The 21,756-nt window shown below is 41.0% G+C and overlaps 1 protein-coding gene across 2 annotated transcripts in view; it reads right to left on the bottom strand.

The window, feature by feature from the left end:
• The window catches only part of khdrbs3 (KH domain containing, RNA binding, signal transduction associated 3), a 92,447-nt gene extending 70,986 nt beyond the window's left edge, over positions 1-21,461 (bottom strand). For both annotated transcript variants that reach the window (XR_002042728.2, XM_019271396.2), the window contains exon 1: positions 20,877-21,461. Coding sequence is in view for 1 of the 2 variants with exons in the window: in XM_019271396.2 (XP_019126941.1) it covers positions 20,877-20,967 (91 nt within the window). In the remaining variant the exon portion in view is untranslated. The remainder of the gene's footprint in view (positions 1-20,876) is intronic.
• Between the last annotated feature and the right edge of the window lie 295 nt (positions 21,462-21,756).

Below are 21,756 nucleotides of genomic sequence, written 5' to 3'. Positions count from 1 at the left end.
TTCACATTAACAATAGATACAAATAATTCATCACGAATCATGTGCTGAAAACAAAATATATTGGTGAATCTGTCCTACAGTGTGGAATGAGTTTTTTTTATATATATAAGAAACCAAACAAGAAACCGAGGCTAAAGCTTACACGTAAAAGTAAAAATGGTTACTCAAACCGGTTAACTTAAATGGGACGTTTTAGCTGCTTTGAGCTCATTGTTTTGGTTTGTCTTAAGTACTGGCTGGTAAACATGGTGGAACATTTAGTATAGCCAAATGAGCTAAAATGAGAGTTAATACTAGACTTATACTCACCATGTAATCAGAAATACAACTACTGTGTTATGGATGTGCTTATAAGTGTTAATAAGCAGCTATTTGCTAACATGTTTGCCGTAGCAACTTCACTGCTGCCCTCAAGTGGCCAAAAAAATTTACTAATTAATGTTGCTTCGAATTTGCCTCTAAACAGAAAGCTATCCACAATCTTCTTTGGTGGATGGAGTTTGCTCAAACAGACTGAAACTGAGAAAAACTCTATCCTCTGATGAAAACCATGTGATTCACAAGAAAGTTCAGTAAATGGACCCGTGGGTTACTATTGTTTTGTCAATCAAAAGAGCACTATTAAAACCCCGATTCAAAAAGTAATTCGACTCATAATTCATTAGCAATTAATGATGATTATTCAACCAAAAAGTGAGTCACACATCAAGAGTTTAAAAAAAAAAAAAGCAGCTTCGGAACAAAGGAGTTCTGTGATTCCTAAGACTCACAGCTTCTGCAGCAGAGCGCCTCAATAGAAACACTGTAGGTGGTTTGGGAACGCGTGTGCGAGTGTAGATTTGTGCAGCAACTTCCTTAGCTACGATTACACCACTGTATTTCTGATGTTGCCTAGATACTGGAGCTGCAGGCTGGTATGGCTCATTTGAACTTGGAAGGTAACGGGATAACTTGGACAACTCAGTACATTCAGATGATATTCTGTATATATGGTGACCAGAGATCCTCCCTTCCTCTCAACTATGTTGTCCTAAAAAAAAAAAAGATGGTAAGTCAAGTATGAATGATATAGTGGTCTGTGCATCGGCATCTGGGCCAATCCTGCCGACAGAAATGCAGCAGAATGTGCAGGCTGACACAGACCTCCATCTCCCATGGTTGCAGCCGCAGCCTGGGCTGTCAGGAAGATGAAAATATGCCTGGCTTCATTTAGTGCTGCAGGGATCCTGTGGAGAAAAGGGGCAGGTAGAGCTAATGGACTACTCTAGGACACAGTGGGGCTGTCGACTCAGCAACGCCGCCGGCTGTCTCTTCAGGACGCACCACTTTTATGACAATCTCTCTGAGGCCACGGCGGGCATACAGGAGGGCCCAGGGGCCATCACCTCTGTGCCCAGATTGTACAGGATTTCCTGTAAACAAAATCTATTTTCAGGGAATTTCAGATTATTTTAGAACAAGCCACGTTGACATAAATCACGAGGGCCGCTCTTATGTACACCGAAAAAAAAACATAAGGTAAGGTAGTGCAGGTTTGAAATGCACTCACAGCTATAGTTTCAAAGGGTTTTCTCATTCAGGTGTAGCAGTTTGTTTTATAAATGGAAGCATTAATTTAGGGCAATTAACAATTTTGCTTCTCATTCGCACAAACACACACACTGACGGCACAGAGCTACCGTGCAAAAGGTGCTGGCCTTGAACATCAGGTGCAAATTTAGGGTTCAGTGTCTTGCCCAAGGACATTTCGACCTGTGATTAGTGAACGACCGAGGCACACTAATCGGACGACGATTAGTGTGCCTGCCTGAGTCGGAAGAGGAGCATCACAAAGGTGAGTGTTTCCTGCTCGGTTTAAAACTGAAATCACTTGTTATGACAGAATTTTTTGCAGCGCGGGTGTGCTCGAGCGCGGCACGAGCCTGCGTATGTAGGTCTCACTTGCATATATGCATGTATTTGCATGCTCGTCTCGTGTAATCACATATTTCTGCCACTAACCCGAGAACTGGATCTATCGCGAGCTGTCAGTCTAGCAGAGCAATAAGAAAGCTACAGCAGCTGCACTGATTGACAGAGAGGAAATTGAAGTGTCACATGAAACATGTTAACCATATTTCTGCTGCGTGTTGTCACCCACTGGCACGTCGCTTCACTCAAGCAACCAGGAAAAAAAAAAAACAACAACAGGAGGAAGAATTCAAGGGAAGAAAACGCTGAAATAAGAGGGATTGTTTCCCAATTACCGAGCATCTTAACTGCAAGGTAAGACATACTCTTTAAGGCCAGCACTCTCTGGGTTATATATTGTTTGACAGTAATCTTTGACAGCGTTGTCAATGTCAGACCCGCGACCTGAGATGTATGAGCAAATAAGGCTGTGAAAAATTAGAAAAAAAAGACAGGGCCGTGAAGGGTATGCATACTCCTCAGGATGACAGTTCACAGTGTAACACATTCAAGACGTGTCTTTATGCCATGTGAAAGACAGAATCCGTTCTCACACCTTGGCAGAGGCATGTGTAATGCCTCAGTGTATCACCACCCACTGCACATCATTAGCATGGCAGTTGGAATATATAGGAGGCAGCTGACCACTCGCTGTCGTCAAGTTCACCCAAGTTAGGGTCTGAGTTGTTGCTTAGAGACGGTCAGTATTGCACCTTGCTGGTATAATGGGTTGCACCAGAAAAGCATCTGAACTCTGAACTGTTGTTGTGCTGTGACGATTGCTGATAATAGAAAGTGTGTTTGCATGAGAGTTGGCAGTGAAAATCCTCTGTTAAATGATAGATGTGAAAGCCAACTGTGGGCAGGTGATAATGGGATGGAATCTCTGCGGCTAAAGGTCATGCACGCGCTGTTAACTGCGCTGCAAGCAGAGGAGAATACCTTCCAGTCTTCATGGTTCATTTTATAGTGTGAAAAAGAAAAATGTAGCGACGACATCTTGAAAACAAAAATAAAAGTCAATCATTAAGACTTTTTTTTTTTTTAAAGCGACGTTAAGATGAATCCCTTACCCAACATTTAAGTCGTCGTCTAGCTCATCAAAAATTAACAACTCACATGAAACAGCAGCGAGACTAAACAAGCATGAAAGCGAGTTTAAGGTTACCGCTGAGCGCACAAAGAAGTTACAATTGAGTTTGTCAAGCGGTAAAAGTGAAAACAGACTGATAAATGGCAGAGGAAATGCTTCTGAATGCAACTGTGTTGTTAGGCAGCGGCAAAGCTGTCATTACATATTGTTCTGCAAAAACATAGCCTATACTGTTTATGGTGATTTTTACCATTGCCACAGGGCTTTGTTCATTGTGCTAAAGAAGCTTTGTTGTAATTGTCGTGTTTTCCACCCTTCCCTCCAGAGCTTTCACTGAATAAACCACATGAGCAAAACAACTAGAGCTATAACGCTGTGCTGCAACGTTAGACAGCCTGTACTTTATAAAAGAGAAATCATTTTCATACTGCGTATTTGACTCTTGGCGCTCCCTTACTCCACCTTTTAGCTCCGCGACTGGCTTTGGATTCAGGAAATAACAATGCCAAGTCTCGCCACTTCCATTTCTGGCTCTGATTATCTGAGAGCAATTTGGACAAAATTCAGCTTTTACGCATTCAGACCCGCGGCTGTAAAAACATTTAACATGTGATGGGGAAAGTTATGCCCTTTGCTAAAAAAGATGCAGAAGCCAAGTGCTGAATGGGTTTTATATATATATATATATGTAGCGAACTCAAAGATGGAACAAGAGACAAAAATTGTTCTTTGGGCACTCCTCTGAGAAAGGAGAAATATTATATGAAAAACCTTAATTAAATTTGGCAAAATCATTTCCGCCAACCGCTTCATATCTCCGTCTTCACCGGTGGCAGAAATAATAAAAACAGACTGATTAAAATCGGTACTTTATAGACAATACACTGTGAGTAAACACACCATCAGAGGCTCACATCTAGATTATCTTCAGATATGACACTTCTTACGTGCAATCAAACTCTTTTTGAGGGAGGGAGGAATAGACTGTGTCAATCAGAGGCGTTCAAATTGGATGTCTTAATATATCATGGCCTAAATGATTCAGGCTGCAACTCAGATTTTTTCCGTTATTGATTAATCATTTGGTCTCTGAAATGTCAGGAAATATCAAAAACGTCAATTGCCATTTTTTAAAAAGAAGTTATTCAATGTATTTTCATAATAAATATTCACATTTCAGAAGCCGGAGGTGGTGATTTACTTAATAAATTACTTTTCTCTTGCATGATGAGAATGCGTCACACTCATATGATATGATTTGTATCATTTTATTGTATTTCCATAATGCTAATATCTCAATAACGCTGTGATTGTTTTTCTTTGAATTTGTTTGTCATTTCATTTTGTGATGTTATATTTACTCCCAGTATATTGCCTGTATAATACACAAGGTGTTTGTATTAGTTCCACTCTGATGAAAACCTGTCAGGTCAATGCAGGCTGCTGTTTTGAACCATTACGCCTCAATAAATAAAGTAAATGAAGGTTTTTTTATACACTTTTTTTCCTGTTCTGCCAAAGAGTGCCTGCAGAGTATTTCCTTATATGTTTGAATTCTACTTTTATAAAGTTGGCGCTACATACTTTGCAGATTATGCTTGTAAATCCATAAAGCACTGTATGTCTCAATGATTCCATATCATAGAGAACCATGTCGAACAAAAAATGCAATTGCTTGCTTGTCACGGTCCAACATTACTGCACCTCTGTAGCTGCAGTAAGTCTCCTCTTCCTGCCGCTCTTAGCTCCTATACTTAGTCTCAGCAGACGTCTTACAGTGCTTTGCTCAGAGGAGAGAGAAGCAGACATGCACATCTCATTAATTATGTCTCAGTTGAAATATCAGTCCAGAGCTCCCAGCCATTTGACTAAGGCAGGGGTAATGAAACCCCGTGCGTTGAAGCTAAACGAGACAGCGTGGGGACGGAGGGTGGGGTGATGGTTGCCAGTTTAGGAGGGAGCTAAATCTGAAGCTAAAGCCGGAGCTGAGGTTAAATCAATTTGAGCCAAAGTAAAGGGGCCGAGTGGGTTAGGGTAGGTTTTCAAAGGAAAACACCATGGCTTTGGTATCCAAAATCCTTTAAGAATCTACTATAAAAAAGTCATCACCCCGACTCAAGTATAGCATGGCAGTCTGTGCTTGAAATCAGCTGAATAAAAAGCAAGCCAGTGATCTGCCCCCCCCTCCCACGCGGACGACCATATCATATCAGCATGTGCAGTATTTAAAGCACCAGAGAGCAACCTTTATCAATAAAACTTCCTAAATGTAAAGCACCGAGAAGGTCACAGTCAATTAGATGGATAAAATAACAGCGATGACATTCACGTTGTCACAAAAGGAGAGGGCTCGACCCTCTGGGACCGTGGGGGACAGATAGAGCCGAGGCATACACTGCCGCAGCCACATCTGCAGGAAGTCAATGACTGATGCCAGCAGAGACAACAATGTTTTTGCCTTTGTGCAAATTGAAGAAACATAACCATAAATTTGCAAGCGGTGGATCAATACAGCCCAGACGTGGCCAAGTCCTGAGAAACATATCCAAGGGAAACCATTCGATAACTCCGATCAGAGATGGACCGGTAGCCTGCTATTAATCTTCCATTACCAGCCACAGGACAGTGGACATTGAAAACGAGCTTGAGACATTCAGTGACAGATTCGGCCATTAAAGCTTGCACTGATGTGTATACCCGCCAATCGGACAGATTTCTCCTTGTATTATTGGTGCAATCATGACCATTCATCAGATGTGGTCCATTAGAGTGGTCACGTTACAAAGGGCGGCACCGCAGCCCTTTCCTTTCACCAACAGGACTCTATATACTATATCACTAGCCATCGGGCAAACATATTCAGTATTTCATCCCGTATTGCTTACATGACAGATCATTGATCGCGTGAGTTGGATTTCCAACGTTGCCTCCATGGAAGGATGGAGCCTGCAGCTTTTCAATGGATCCGTAATATTGCAGTGATTGTAACCTAAAACAATGCTTAGTTAGGAACAGAAGAAGTGTTTCTCTTTTTTTTATTTTAATGACAAGGACAGGCCTGTGACTATGCTTAATAGTAATGTTCCCATTATGCACAGCAGCATCTCTGGAGAGTACCCTTAAATATGGGACTACTCAATCATGACGAGAGGAACCCATGTTGGAATGAAATGGGTCATACGATACTTTAAATAAATATGATAATGAGGCAGACACTACCGATTGCCTGGGGGGTTATTTGTGTTATGTGGAGAGAACAGTAGGTAGACTGGAACTGAATAATACAGCTACAGTGGAAAGTGGTCGACAGCAGCACATGGGAATAGAGGGGCGGGATGTGCTTTGCTGTGTGTGTGTGTGTGCATGGGCTTCTTGTGTTAGCAGCCGAATGCTTCAACATTTACATGATGTGAATATCGAATGTTGAATATCAAGTAACATGTAGTATCAATTAGCACAATTTTCAATGACCGATTGGCCACAATAGTTATGATTTACTACAGAAAGAAGTGATAAAATGTCAGCTTCTGGCTTTCCTCACGTTTAATAATGACAAATAATTAAGGATATCTTACATAATGTTTTGTTTATGCAGCCTTTAGAATATGATGAGGACAATGGTGAAGTATGAACAGTAGCATGAGAGCAGATGAGTCATAAGTCAGCGACATTGACTCGGTGATGTCTGTATTTGTTTGCAAACATTAGTCACCATGCATCTGGCCATACGAGATCAAGTGGGTTATATCAGCAGAGTCCTTCATGCGTATTCAATAGAGTCAGTGTGCATTCAACTGCTTATGAATTCAACTTTTTATATGCTACTTTCATGATTTAAAAGTTAGATTATCTATCCTTAAAGATGAGGTTATATGCCTACATCCTTGGATGGGGGCTTAGGTGTAAAAAAAAAATCTAATTCTGCATAAAAATTGATGGTAAGAATCAAAAGGTTTTATTAAATATGGGCCTACTACATTCTTAATATGAATCCAAATCCATCAGCACACCTGTCATACTACTGCTATTCATGTAAACACACAAAACAGCTAGGGATGTGTCTTAGACAGATGTGTTTTGTTGCACACAAAGTCTTCTGAGATGGACACATTTAAATGTAGAAAGCTAACACAGTTGTCAGTCGAGATATAATCGAGAGTAATATGACTAAAAGAAGATGTGAAAGATTCCTTTGTTCATTTCTGCATAGTGTGAATTGAAAAAAATAAAATAAAAACCCTTGGGAAAACTGCAGAGGGCCCTGACTGCTCACTGTAACTACCTCTAAAAATGGAGAGGATATGAGAAAAACATCATAGGAAATGAGCCCCGGATTACCACTCTAACTCTGGAGGAAGAGGCTTTTAAACGAGTGCCTTGTGATGAACAGAAGGTGGATCCTGTAAGTTGGGCGCTTCCCTCTCAGCAGGAGTCACAATTACCTCGCACTGGGCGAGCTGAGGAGCTCAGTGGGGGTAATGTACTTCTGACAGTGAGATCTATGACACATATAGTGCAATTTGTCCTCCAGCACTGTAGATTCTCCGACCTCAAAGGTATTGTTTAGGAGAGTAAAGGGAGCAATAACTCAAGTGTTTGCAGTGATGTCACTTTACACGAGGGTTAGATACGTGTATCAGTGCACCCTGATATTTGGCTTTTGTTACACATCACGTATTGATCAGCGATGTTATCCTGCTCTGATACATGGAGGTTCCTCCCTGACTAGAGCACGGCTCAAACGGCATTAGATTTCCCTTCACGTTATACATACATTTAATCAAAATACTTCCTTAAATTAATTATTCTGTTCGCAATCTGTGTCTCGTTACGTTCTTTTCCACAAAAGGATAAAATTTGAACACTGAATATGTGTGATTTTTTTTGCAAAAAGTAAAGTTATGCAGAGAAATGTTTAACGATAAAAAAAAACGTTATTGTCAGCAGCAACAGTGCGTCATTACTCAGATCAGTCTTCAAAACGAAGAAGAGTTGAAGAGTTATAGTTCATGAATAATTATGAGTTAAACTCTTACATGATTACTATACAGTCTATATTATTGCAGTCACAAATGGTTCTATTATCTCTCGCAGTGAGACATCCTTCCACTGTTAAACTTGTTAAATTAACAAACACTTAATTAAGTGCAATAATTTATAAGGGCGACATACAAATAAACACAAAAAGCAGGGAGTCGACATTAATACTCCTTTGTTTCTGTCTGAATGTGTCTGAGCAGATGCTCCAGTAAATAAAGCAGCGCTGAAACAGTGACCTAACACAAAGCATGCAGCCAGGTCCCCTGTGTTTGTGCTCCGTTTTGTAAATCAATGCACTTTCCCTCATTGATTTTGAATACGATGCTCCCCGTTCATGCCGCCGTTTCATTTATGTTACAAGGTTACAGGCTTTTTGCACATACGTGCCACCCGCTTTGGCGTTTTCTCCATCAGCTGTGGATTTCAACCTGCCCCTGTACCCTTAGACATCGGATTTGGAGCCGCAGGACCTCCGTGGCTCACTAGAGCTGAAATGTAACACAATCCACTCCTCTGGGTGCCTCCCTGGATCCTGTGTTCTTATCGGCTCCTCCAGGATGAGAGGCTGTCAATACAACAACCACAGAGAAAGAAAACCATTCCTTCCCCCTGCTCCTCGTATCAGCGCGGCCCATCTTCACACAGAACCAACCCTGGTCAGACAGCAATTAAAACCCAAAGCCCTCCGGTGGAGGGGTGGGCGCGTGCGGACCACGGATCTATAAACTTGATTTTTATCCGTTCACCTCATGCAGCCTCCCATCGACACGCCAGCTCGGGAGGCGTTGACTGTGTGGACTGCATGCTCGCTGTAATTACAATCATCTTTGCCAGAGATGCATTACATATGACAGGGAAAAACTGAGCGGTGAGACTTGTGATCCCGTCACTAATGAATGATCTGCCTAATAAAGAGCTGCAGCTGTGGTTCTAGATAATTTTGTGACAGAGCTGCTGTGCAGAAAAACAACTGCTCTGTCCTGTTTTAAAATCATATTTATTTATATTCTCATATTTGTTCTAAAAACTTACAAATTACCCACCCTTATTTAATGTGAAACTATATTTTTGTACTTATTTTTACACATTGATTTAGTGGTAAACAGTGCGCCATGCACAAGGTAGGCAAGTAAAAAAATGACTGTGAGACAGACAAAATTATTATTAACTTTATCATCCAGCCCTTCTGCTGCAGTTGTTTAATTGCTCCATCACTTGCACTTGTCCAAAAATAGATAGTTTACTCTAAAATGAAGTTGAAACTGTGCCAAATATTGTTTTGCCCTTTCCCCATTCATAAGCATGAGCTGTGTCATTTTAAATCAGTCACATGTGACAAAAACAACGTGAGCGTTAAAAAAAAATAATGTCTAGAATTAAGCGTCATTTAATGGATTCAAAAGAAGCGACTGCCTCATTCAGCCTTGTTGAATATTGACATTATTTCTAGGAAGGACCTTTAACGAGGAAAAACTACATTGGGAACAAGCATAATTATTTTTGGAATAATTGTATTTTCTCAAGTATTGTTAATTGTGATATTGATGTTTTCCCCCAGTATTAGACAATAAATAGCAAAGAAACTAAATGAGAAGAAACCAAAGCTCTATAGATAATTTCTGCTCGCAGAACATCTGTCTCTTTTAAAAAAAGGTTTGTATAATTAAAACTCCAATCTGTTGCTTTTGCGAGACCTCACAGTACACTACGAGGCCTTTGTTTTGTCGAGGACATAGAAAAAAAAAATAGACTCTATAGAAGCAAAACAGACTAATGATGGCAGAGACTGAGATTTAACAAGCAGATAGCCAGAGATCCACTTCCAGGTCAAGCTTTAACAAGCCTCTTATTGGGCAAATCCTAGGTTAAACTTTAACAAGAAGTGCTGCCAAATGGCACCGCGGCAGAGCCCATATGAGCCATCATTTGGAGTGTCAAACAGACAACAGCAACAGTGTGATTTTATTACGGAGGAGAGAGTGGATAACTGTGCTTGTTATTGAGGGTCGTATATCCTGATTTGACCCCTTGTTTATGGTTTGCCTGTAAGACTTAATGAGTGTTTTACAGCAACAGTGGTGACATGTTAACAGGCTGACAAAAAAAAAAAAACAATATACATGCTGCATCTGGTCGCTGAGCTGTATTAATGGAAATGAGATCATTCTAAAATATACATATATTACATATCGCGCTTTGCATTCTGTTTTTTAATGTCAGCATGTCCATACGTGAGAAACAGAGGGAGATGTCCCGAAAAAAAAAAACTCTGAACACAATTAGGCTTTAATATCAGGCTCTTAAAATAGAGACGGGGGAACACAGAGAAGCAAGCAGCCCAGCAGGACACGAGGAAAGGTCTCTTGGCACTGGTGGTAAATGAGCATCCATCTCTCCTGCTCTCTCAGTACATTACAAGATAACTTTTCCTGCTCCAAAAACCCAGAAAGCGCACTTTACTCTCATTTACTGATATCCCGCCGCCCTCGACCATTAAAGATTCATGCCCACTACCACCACCACCACCACCACCACCGACACCTATACCTCTTTTTTCTGTTTCCAAAAGGTGAGCAGAAACATTTAATAGTCCAACTGAAGTTATTTTTGTCGGCGTCGGTGTACACCTTCAGATAATATGAGAAATGCATGTTTTATATGTGCATGAAGCAGGAATGTCAGTGACTAAGCCAATCAGCAGCCTTGCTACACGACACAGGCGACACAGTCTCTCCGAACCACATCCGCGGTCCTCCTTCTTATCTGACGAACATGAACACACGTCTTGTCCTGCGCCTCCGCTGGTTGCGCTGTGGTCTTAACTCCTCACCACGCTGTTCGCCCGTGACGTGTAGGACACTTTGTCTCTTGTTCTCAGCCCATCGGCTGCTGTCAATCAAACACAGACAGGGATACGCCCCTCCGCTTCATATTTCTCCAAAGAGGTCTATTTCTCTTCGTTTTCAACGATGAAAAGCATGTTGACTGCAGAAAGGGGATGACCAAATGTGAATTCAGTTGGACTAAATGCATCGAAGGTTACAGCTGTATCTGTTCTACATGACATGCAATATGTGAATGCTCCACTCTCTGAGTTTCTTTGTAAGCTGTGCTATCTCCTTCGGAAAAGAGCATTATATATATCTCAGCACAACTCCCCAATTAAAATGCTGAACAAAAATAAAAAAAATAAATTAAAAAATTGCAAAACAGACTTTTCCTGACAGTAGAACAAGTCTAAAATAACAGATTAGTCCCAGGGTTATAAAGCAGAGGGGTTTTTTTACGGAGGCGGTGCAGATGACGAAGGAGCATTCAGGACAGAAAACAGAACACGCTCTCTTCTTTCCTTTTATCCTCACTACTTGTTGGGCTGTAACATCTGCTGCTCAGCACAGTCGACTACACTGAATCGGCAAGTATCTGAGACACGGCCATATATATATATATATATATATATATATATATATATATATATATATATATATATATTCTGACATCAGTACCCAAAGGCTGTGTATACGTTTAACCTGCAACAATATTTAATGACATTTTCTGGGCCGTTGTTACATTCAGATGGGAAAAAAATGACCAGAGTTTCTACATGGTCAGTCCTCGAACCGTGCCCACTGACTAGAGAGTGCTGGGGAAAAACAAAAAAACAAAAAAAAATTCATTTTATTGTGAGCTTTTGATATCTAACACCAAGGATTAGACTCAGTGACGTAATAAAGAAGACTATACATAGTGGGCGCATTAATTCTCCAAACAGCAGAGGAGGTGAGATATGAAGAGTCCACTAAACTGTACAAATTCCCATAACAACAACAACAACAACAACAAAAATTGAGGTTATGATCTTCAACCTTGGCTATTTTCTCCATGTCACCGTGATGTTTGAGAGGAGCTCTGAATCATAATATTGTACCTAACACAGTATTTACCGAGGGTGTAGGTGACTTACACCATCTGTTTATAAAAAGCAACAGGCTCAGCTCAGACACTCTGCCAGCAAAAAGGCACAAGGTCCCTGGGCTTATCTTGGTAGAGGTGTGCTGCCGCTCCTCTGCACCAAGCGAGGTGGAACGATAAACATAATTAAATTGAGTTGGATTACACAAAATGGATCAGATCAGTTGGGAAGGCGGAGAAGCTAATCCAGCACAATCCACTCTATTGAGGTGCCAACCACACAAAACGACATAAATAAAGAAGAGGGAAAGAAAAGCAGTGGCTGCGCGAAGGGAGCTCCAAGCAGGGGCACAAAAAAAAGACCCTTTCAAGGAAAAAACAAGCCCCAAAGTCAAAAATTAACTCCAATAGTGCAGTTTAGTGCAGATTAAAAAGGAGCCAGGCTGGAAATACTTCTCACTCTCTACTGAATCTTAAATGAAAATAAAAACACTTTCCTCACAGAAGGGTGTTCCTGTACATGTGCCGGGGCGCTGAATGTGTTTTGCGAAGCTTCCACGGTGTCAGGAATAAATAAGAAATTAATTTACACCACTCTTGTAATTTGAAGAAGTGGGAAATCGCACAGACATTGTTTTAGCCTTGGATGAGATGTGGCACTCTGTACATATGATATACAGTACGCTCACCAAAGATGTGTTTTACTTATAGAAGAGGAGATGAAAGCTGGTAATCTGCGGTAGCTTGGAAGTTTCTTTATTTTCTTTAAAGACTGAACTTTTTTTTTATTTATCACTAGCACATCTACGACAGCACTTCCATTTTTTTCCCCCCTTCGATTTCAACTCCAATTCCATTTTGCTCCTCCATTTTTTGCCCCCCTCCTCCTTCCCACCTCCCTCAGATTGTATTTTCCCTTTTGTAACTGACTTTGGTACAATCCCCTTACAAATAACCTTTCCCTGGGGAAAGAGACTCTTACTTTCTCTACAGCCCTGCCAAACCTCAGGCCCTCTCTTTCTTTTCCATCCCATCCCATCTCCCTTTGTCTCTCAGCCTCAGGGCACAGTAAACAGATTGATACAGTCTGAGGGCTTCTTCTGCTTTTCAAACTAATCCTGTGTAATCCTGGTCTGTCTGCGTCCTGTCTTGGGCAGCACTGCGGAGCGCATTATCGTCCAGTGAAATGATTATTAATGGATCTATAAGTGATGCAGAGGAGATGACAAGGGCTTTAGATGTAAACTACCTGGTCTAGTTAAACACTAAGGGTTTTTTTTGTGCTGAATTAAATCAAGTATTTAAAAAAGTCAATGCCAATTCAGAGACTTGTTTACACAAATTCCATTTTGAACCCTCTACACCCTGTAGGACCCCAAGGCGCCAATCCTATTTAGCATCTGGGAGTGCCAGTCATCATAAAATCATTAATTAATTCACTATGTACTGAAACTGAAACTACTTTAAGTTGACATCAACAAACAGAACTAGAAATACACATCATGTCGCTGAGATCTGAGATCTTCTGTCTGGATTCCCATGTTTCAAATCAAAAAACACCTCTACTATAAGTGTCCCTGCCTTTATGATCTTGTGGAGAGCTCCTGACCCTACAGTGTATCGCAGAATGTGACAAAAACAAAGTGTTTTGGTCAAAATCACATCACATACAAATAAACTAAAGTCTCCAGTTGGTTGTGGCGTTTTTTTTCCACTGTTGTTGTTGCCAAAGAAACTACCACATCACTGTTGTGTGGGTTGAAGTGTGGGACATTTCCCTTTTATTTTGAAAGCCTGACGTTATCCAGTGAAGGATCTGTTTTGTTGTCACACTGAATATTATGCATGCGTTCTAAGATTGACCTGAAGTAACTTTCTATTCTTTTAGGCAGACTAGGATGTATGTATCATCACGGCTACCAACTTTGGTGTTGTTTATTGTCTTTACCTAAAAAGCTACACATGCCACAGTTTTGGTATCGAATTAAAGAAGTTGCATTTTAGAAAATATTCTTTTTGACAATCCTGTTTGGATTAAGTAGGGTAATGCTCATTAAGTGAGGGTTCTCAGTTAACAGCAGCAACATTTACAATGAACAACCTGTATTTTATTGTATTTTTTTATTGTTTAATAAAAAAGAAACAGGTTAGTAGAAAGACTCAAGGGTAAAGACTGTTTTGTCACATAGACACCATTATCAAAACATTTAAAACTTTACCCAGCCATACCCAAGACCAAGCAAAACACAGCTCTAAATGAGATGTGGAATATCAGCTTTCAGCGTACAGTGCTCCTGCCTAAACAAGTGCAGTTTGCATTATTTAAGCTGCCTTGGCTCTGGCCGCTTTAATTGAGGGTCTCTGCTTGGATGGCTGTCCTAGCAGACAGCTCAAGGCAGGCCCTCAGCAACGTATGCATGCAGGTAAGTAGCAAAATGCACAGCTTTGTGGCATTTAAAATATAAATGCAGCATTTAAACCAGAACAGCGTGTTCAGCATGGAAATTTGACAGTCTCTACATTAAATCAACAAGCTGAGCCCAAGGCGAGTTTTGCGCCAGGTGGAGATTGTATCTTGTGCAATGTGGTGATGGGATTGCATGCATGATGATGGAATCACTGCGGAGATGGAAGGAAAGACCCCTGGACAGGAGTGAATGTGAAAAAGTTTTATGGCATGATTTTTTAACAGGGGTTTTAAGCTGAAGAGTCAGAAAGGGACAGTGCAGTGACATGTTAGTGCATACTAACACCACTTAAAATACTCAGATATTCACTGCAAAGCACAGGCTGATATGAGATCTGAATTATGGCACCAATTCTGAAATAGCATAATTTTTATTTTTTAAATATACTAAACCTCATCGTGTATCAGACTTTAATGTGGTCTTCTCTTCTCGTTTTAAGGTACAGCAATATATCCAGATAAAATATGTAAAATAGGTCCCCTTATTTTCTGATTAGGTCAGGAAATAGGAGACCAAACATTCAGTACCAGCTTTATTTTTAAGCTTTATTTTTATTTTACACATTTTTGACAGTACACAAAGGGTACCCAGGTTTTGCCTCATGAAGCATAATATAAATTGTGTATTATAATGGAAAGATAAACCTTTTTTTGTTAGCAGAGCTTGATAACATCATGCTCATTTGACATATGGCTCTGTGAGGTTGCATTCATGTGGAGTCATCCAGGCCCAATCACTCTCCTCTTTACTTTGATAGTTACTTTACTCAGTTTGGTAACTTTTTCTATTGTAGTTTTTTTTAGCTCAAAACAAAAAGGGATCATGGGAGCGGTTAACCAACAAAAAAAGAGCTAAAAGACACTAAAACTCTCTGTGGAGCTAAGTGGAACTGTAAAGTCTCTGGGTTGTTTCACATTACACATACCTATATCATCCACAGTTCATGTAAAATTATTGATTTGTGCAGTTTGAAGTATAGTACAGTACATGCCTGTCCTGTGCGATTTGTGTGTGTAGGATTTAAACGGCGTCTTGTTTTCTTTCTGGCTACTTTCCAGCTGTTAGACTGAGTCAATTATGCTCATCCAGGTGAAGCAAGAAATGACTGTGCATGGCTTTCATCCAGCACCGCTGCGATATATCTGATTACTTCTCACTGAGAACTATCGTGTCTTGTTTGTTTCCATGCAAGAGCATAACTCGTGTTAATATCCCAGGTTTGACATTTTACATGCATTAAAGTCTATCAAGCGATATATCTGTATCTGACAGAAAATTACAGCATTATCGGCTCATTATAGTGGCCAATAACGAGTGGGAAACTGCATCCCACACCGGCGGTGAAATCAATGCAACCACGTGACTCGTCTCGCCGCGTCTTGTAAACGAGGCGCTGTTAGGGTTTATAGCTGGGATCTGCCTGTGTTAGTCCTGGCCTACATTGATTCCAGTGGGAGCTGAAGCAAAGCGGAGAGAGAGAGAACTCTACAAACACCTCTTAGCCACAAGCACCGCTCAGCAGCCTTCCACTGCTTGTCTGAATGCAAAGCTGGTTGCTGGAGCTCTCGCCCTCCCCACCAAACCCCCAGCCTACCCTCGTACAGTTCACTTGCGAGTTCACTACATCCGCAGGGTCAAATCGCCAGTCGGCTCTCAGACAGGTTCATGGTTGCGGCTGAAGCTCCACCTCATCATGCGGCTCAGCGTGTCGGCCCGGCCGCAGATCCACAGATCATTATCGCTATCAAGCACTGTTTCCCCAACAAAATCATATCTCTGCCTTTGATCCTATGCCAAAGCTTATTTTTGTTCACTTCTGGGCGTTCTAACCCAGGAACTGCTCTTACTCGGGGCAAAACTCAAGTGCGGCTATAAATACCCCCGTCTGTTCCGTTGATGAGATGGTAATGGTATGAATTAACGATGGGGCATACAGGATAAGGTTATTTGCCCACACCTGCACAGTCCGTGTAGATAATATAAGTTTTATGTCTTGGTTTTTGTTATTGTTTTTCTTTGTGGGTAAGCTCCTCTCTGAGGCTGTTAATATAATGCAAACATTGTGCTGGGCTCCTGCTGTGGAATATCCAATTAAAAAGCACTAGATATGGAGGCTTATATGCAGCACTGAGGTTAGGACGTCCAAACTGGGCCAGAGGTCCTGAAACATTCAGAGTGGGCTGCGCGCTGCTCCGCATCCACACACTGAACAAACAGAATACATCTGCTGCGGGGAGTGACTTTACATTTTAAACGTGTTATTGTTTATGCAAGGAAATCCGCACAAAGAAGATATACTGCCGAGCGATGTGAATTCTATTTTAATGATACAAACCTTCACAGCAATGAGGATAATAATAATGTTGTTGTTGTTGTTGTTTTTTTATGTCATTTACAACTTTTGAATCTTTATGAATGGATGAAAGTGTTGGATTTTTTTTTCATAAACTTTATATATTTCATGTTTATTGTCTCTGAAGCTCTTTGCTGGAGCGCATCAGACCATGATCCTGTTTAAAGGTTTGACTTATTTTAAATAGATTTGTTGTTTGAAGTGTGCAGTGTACTCTTCAATAAAAAAAATCAGTTTTATAACATACAATATACTTATATGGAATTTTTTTTTTTTACACTTTGGTTTGTTTGCCAGATAAAACCAGCCATAGCAAGATGTCGCCGCGGGCATTTTATTAAATAAATTGATTAGTTAAAAAAAAAAATGTGTGAGCAAAAAAAGAAATGGTGAGTCTTCGAGCATGAGGTTGAGGTTTTTTGGCTCATTAACTATGACCATAACAAGCTAGTAAGTAAACTAGGCTAGACTAAAAAATCAAAAACTTTCAAACTAATTGGAACACATCCCATATAACCTAATTTTGAAACTTAGAATTACTTTCATTCAGCAAGGCAGTTGCATTTTACAATGCCAGCAAACAGCCATATCTTAAATTTCAATAGAATTTTTTCACAGCAGTCATTTTGACATCATGTAGTAGGGTCAACGCCGGTGTTACCAATGATACTAATTAAGGTTCTGTTTTATTTAGTGCTGCAGAGCTTTCCCAGTGAGCCAACATGCACCTCAGCAGCATCCTGACTCTGTTTGACCTGAACCTCAACTAGTATCATTGGTAACACCCGTGTTTTCATGTCAAAATGGCTGCTGTGGAAAAAGGTCTACTTTTCCACGCGTCACGTCTCAGATACGTTGGCGAAATGACAGCTTCCAAGTCTGCCATATTTCTCTGTTTTGTGTGCACGACAATAGTCTACTTTAGGGGTCGCGAGGGGTCGAGATTGAATATTTATTTGTTTCCCGTGTTACAATGGTAAAATAGAAGCTCAAATAATAACGTGAAAGCCCTTTCTGTCACACTACCGTTCCCAAGGTCAAGGATGAACTTTCACACTCAAAGACAGACTGACAAATATTGGAAATAAGTGTTGCTTGCGGCCCTTGTGCCTCCATGTGCTGTAGGGTAGCAATGATTTCATGCAAATGCCAGATGTACTTCATGCCACCCGAGGTGTTTCCGTACCTAGAAGCCTGTCATTAGTATGCTGCTGAGGAATTTTCATTCCATGTAGGCTGCTGGTCCTGCTTGTCTCTTATTTTGGCTTAAGATATTTCTCCCGCTCCAAGTGTCTGCTGCTGACTGTATGAGGCTTGTCACAGGGCAGAGATATGGACCTTTAGGGAGAAGAGCTCTGTGAATGGCCTGAACTTATCAAAGCATGCCCGCCCTGTCCCCAACCTTCCAACACAATGCTCCCCTAATTTCTCCTGAATGGAAGTCTCTCCAGACCTTGAATAATCTCATATTCGCCACTCGCATGCAGTAACTCTAGTTACTCTAGCTCTGTTCCCTGCTTCCCCCTGCCAATTGCATAATCAAGTCCAGAACTCATCAGCAAGATGGCAGAAGAAGTGCTCTATTAAGCTGCATCGTGTTCCATCTGTTGTGTAAGAGAGAGATAACAGTATTTACAGTTTTTGGAGTTGTGGCAGACTGTTTCGGCCAAAATTTTGTGCACCGCAGAGTTCTGCTTACTTCATAAAATGTCATGGATTAATTCTGCCTCTTGCGACGGTGTCCAACTGCAATCTTTGCCCCCACCAGAAATATCACAAACTAACTTTATTGGAACTGTTTCACCAAAAACTTGTGTTAGGTGAAGCTATTTCAATCTTTGAGAAAAACACATGGGGGGTACATTTACTCTGTAATTCTTTTCTGGCTCGTCTTGTGGTATTACATCATTTAAAAAATATATATATTTGATTTTTGGGGGGAAATCGACAATATTTGCTCTAAGTCTACAGAAGACCTACGGTGTGGATAGAGGACTCTCAAGGAAGTGTCTGGTTAAGTGTCTTTCAACTTCCATTAAGTATTCAGCGCTCCGGTCTTGGTGAGGCGGATATGTGTTCTTAGAAGAAGAAAAAAAATAAAAGACTAACCCAGATTTGAGTAACGAAAGCAGCCGATAAGAAAAAGTGCTGAGTGAAACACAAGCTTATCTTTCCTCATGCTCATGGGCTGAAATGAATTCACCTTACTGTACATGAATCAGCTTACTGAAAGATGCATTAACCCGGGTCTGACTCAAATCTGCATCGATATTGCCGAGCCATTACATCCATTACCTCGACATACAATGAATAGAGGACAGTGATTCTGGAGGGGGATTTCATTTTACACATTGCTATATAAAAGGGCGATAATAAACTGTAGGGAGGCTAAAATTGGAATCACGCTTACATATTCCAGTCTCCATACTTCTAGTGGAAAATGTGATACATTTTCCTAAACCAGCACATTACGATTCATTCATGAGCAGCCCGCTCATGGCTCACTATCTGGGGGGGGCAGAGCAGGAGCAGCTGAACTACTTCATGTCAGAAACTCCCAATAATTCAAAAATGTTAATCGTTTCAACACAAAACCTGATTTAATATGAATAAGCCTGATTATATCAGTGTTTTAATTTGATTTGTGATCTTTTGACACCTTGATTTAGTCAATTACTTCATGAGTCAATCAACAGAAACTTAATCAGCAACTATTTTCATAACTGATTCAACCTTAAGATGTATTGTATTTCCTGGTGCAAGCTGTTTTTTTTTTTTTTTAATTGTAAAGTCAATCTTTTTGGACTTTGGACAAAACAAACAATTTGAAGGAAGTTGCAAGGGACAATCTTTCATTATTTCCTGACTTCACAGTTCATCAATAAATCGAGAAAATAAACATTAGTTGCAACCTGAAAGTAAGTGTATACTCATAGTGTGGGTATAGAATGGGACGGTATATCCAGAAGAGTCATTCTGTTGTCACTTTGGTAAACTCCAAAGCAAGTGAACAACATTAAAATTAAACCATTAAACTTTGCCAGGGGCCCCTTTGGAACCCTTTTTAGGACCCCTTAAGGTCCTAAGTTTAGGAGGCAGGAACTGGAATAGAAATGGCTGTCTGAATAAAAACAGCTTGGTGCAGGAGCTGCATCTGGTGGGGGGTTCAGCAGAATTAGTTACAGTGCAGCAGGACTGTTTACAGACCAATGCTCCTTGTCTGTTACCTTTAAAGCCAACAACACTCTACCAGACTCCAGACAAAGACTACGAGTGGTACTTGAAGGATGCACTTGGATGCTATAATGGTGCACTTCCCACACGATGAGCTCCACGGGGCTGCGTCTGAACAAGTGTTTGCAACATTCCTTCCAGCTTCAAAGCAGGAGGCTGTGCAACGGATTAATTAAAAAGCGTCTGCCGTTTGCTCTGTAAATCCATTTCAGTCACGTCCACTTCTTCAAAGCAAGGAAACACATGTACATTTGAATAAGAGTTTGATTATTCCACCGCTCGCGCCACAGCTTACACGTGTCTGCTTCGGAGATGGAGATGACTGCAGCCTGCAGAGTGGGATGTCAAGTGGTTTTAGTGTTTCACTGCTGCTTCCATGCACGAGCTGTCATTTTATGTTTCGCCAACTAAGATAGGCGTTGTTGGGTGTTTTTTATTTTATTTTCCACCCACATATCCACTTTCACACCTTCAAAAAAACAGTTTTTTACAGTTTTGTGTCAGATCAAAACCAGCAAGAAAGAAAAACCCTCATTTAGAGGCAACAGAGGTAAGAATTACATCATGTGTAGCAATGCTTGTCCAATTCAAATGAAAAGTTTGGTAACCTTTTGGGTTGAGTGATGAAGCAGGTGCAGTGTTCAGTGTTTTTTACACTACAGGAGGCTGCTTTTTGTGTGACCAAACAGGAAATGTGTGTAAAGTAAAAACCTTCTTATTTATAACTGGAAGTAGGCGTGCTGTACATGTCATGTAGCCTGCAGCTTCAACAACACAGCCTGAACACTGTGGTACAAAGTGTTTCCTTTTAACCACGGACGTTTACCTTGATCCAGTAGCCGCATGGAGTGCTGAAAAGACGGATCCAGCGTGTCCTTCTCTGCCATAAGCTCCGGTAAGTACTTTTCGGTCTCCATCCTCCGTCCTGAGCTTTGGAGCTCCAGGTAAACGACTCAAATATAATTCAAGTAAATAAAAATGATAATTAAAAAAAAAAAAAACTTGTTCAACGTCCAAACGTTTCCAAGTTGGCTCCAAATATATAGATATATATTTTATATGTTTTATTGAAGACAAGAAGAAAAAAAAAAGACTCAGGCGTCGATGTGAGTCGCGCTCTTCCTGGACTTCAGTCCTCGCGGCCGGTACTCTCTCTCTCACACACACACATATATGCACACACACACACACGCACACACATATATATATACACGCGCACGATAAAGCGGTTAAATATGACCGGGAGGTTTTATCCCATCGAAGTGTTGTTCAACCAGCAGAGCCCCGTTACGCATCACAGCCGGAGTGAAGGTTCCCTCTCTCTCCCTCTCTCTGGGTGGACAGGCTCCTTTGAAGCTCACACTGTTGTATCCAGTGTTCAACCGAGGCGGCGGCACCTATTGGTCGCCGCGCAACGACACGCAAGCCCGGTGGGGAAGGAGGAGGAGGTGGGTGGATATGGGGCGGAGCGACGCGCCGGAGCTGTCCGCGGTGCTGAATCCCGCCTATCATCATATCATTATCATAAAGTTACCATGAGCATCAGCCACCATTAAAAAATAATAATACACGCCATCCTGCTTGCATGTGTGTGATATTAATAATACATACAGTGTTTCTCTGTATCTATACAGCAGCTCGTCTTTTTGAAGTCGCACACCACAATAAGACTTGGAGCTATGCGCAGGAGTTCATCAAAACCTCAC

Source organism: Larimichthys crocea, chromosome XIII, assembly GCF_000972845.2.
Source record: "Larimichthys crocea isolate SSNF chromosome XIII, L_crocea_2.0, whole genome shotgun sequence".
Lineage (NCBI taxonomy): Eukaryota > Metazoa > Chordata > Actinopteri > Sciaenidae > Larimichthys > Larimichthys crocea.
The sequence above is the reverse complement of the archived record's forward strand: the minus strand, read 5'-3'. Positions and strand labels throughout refer to the sequence as shown.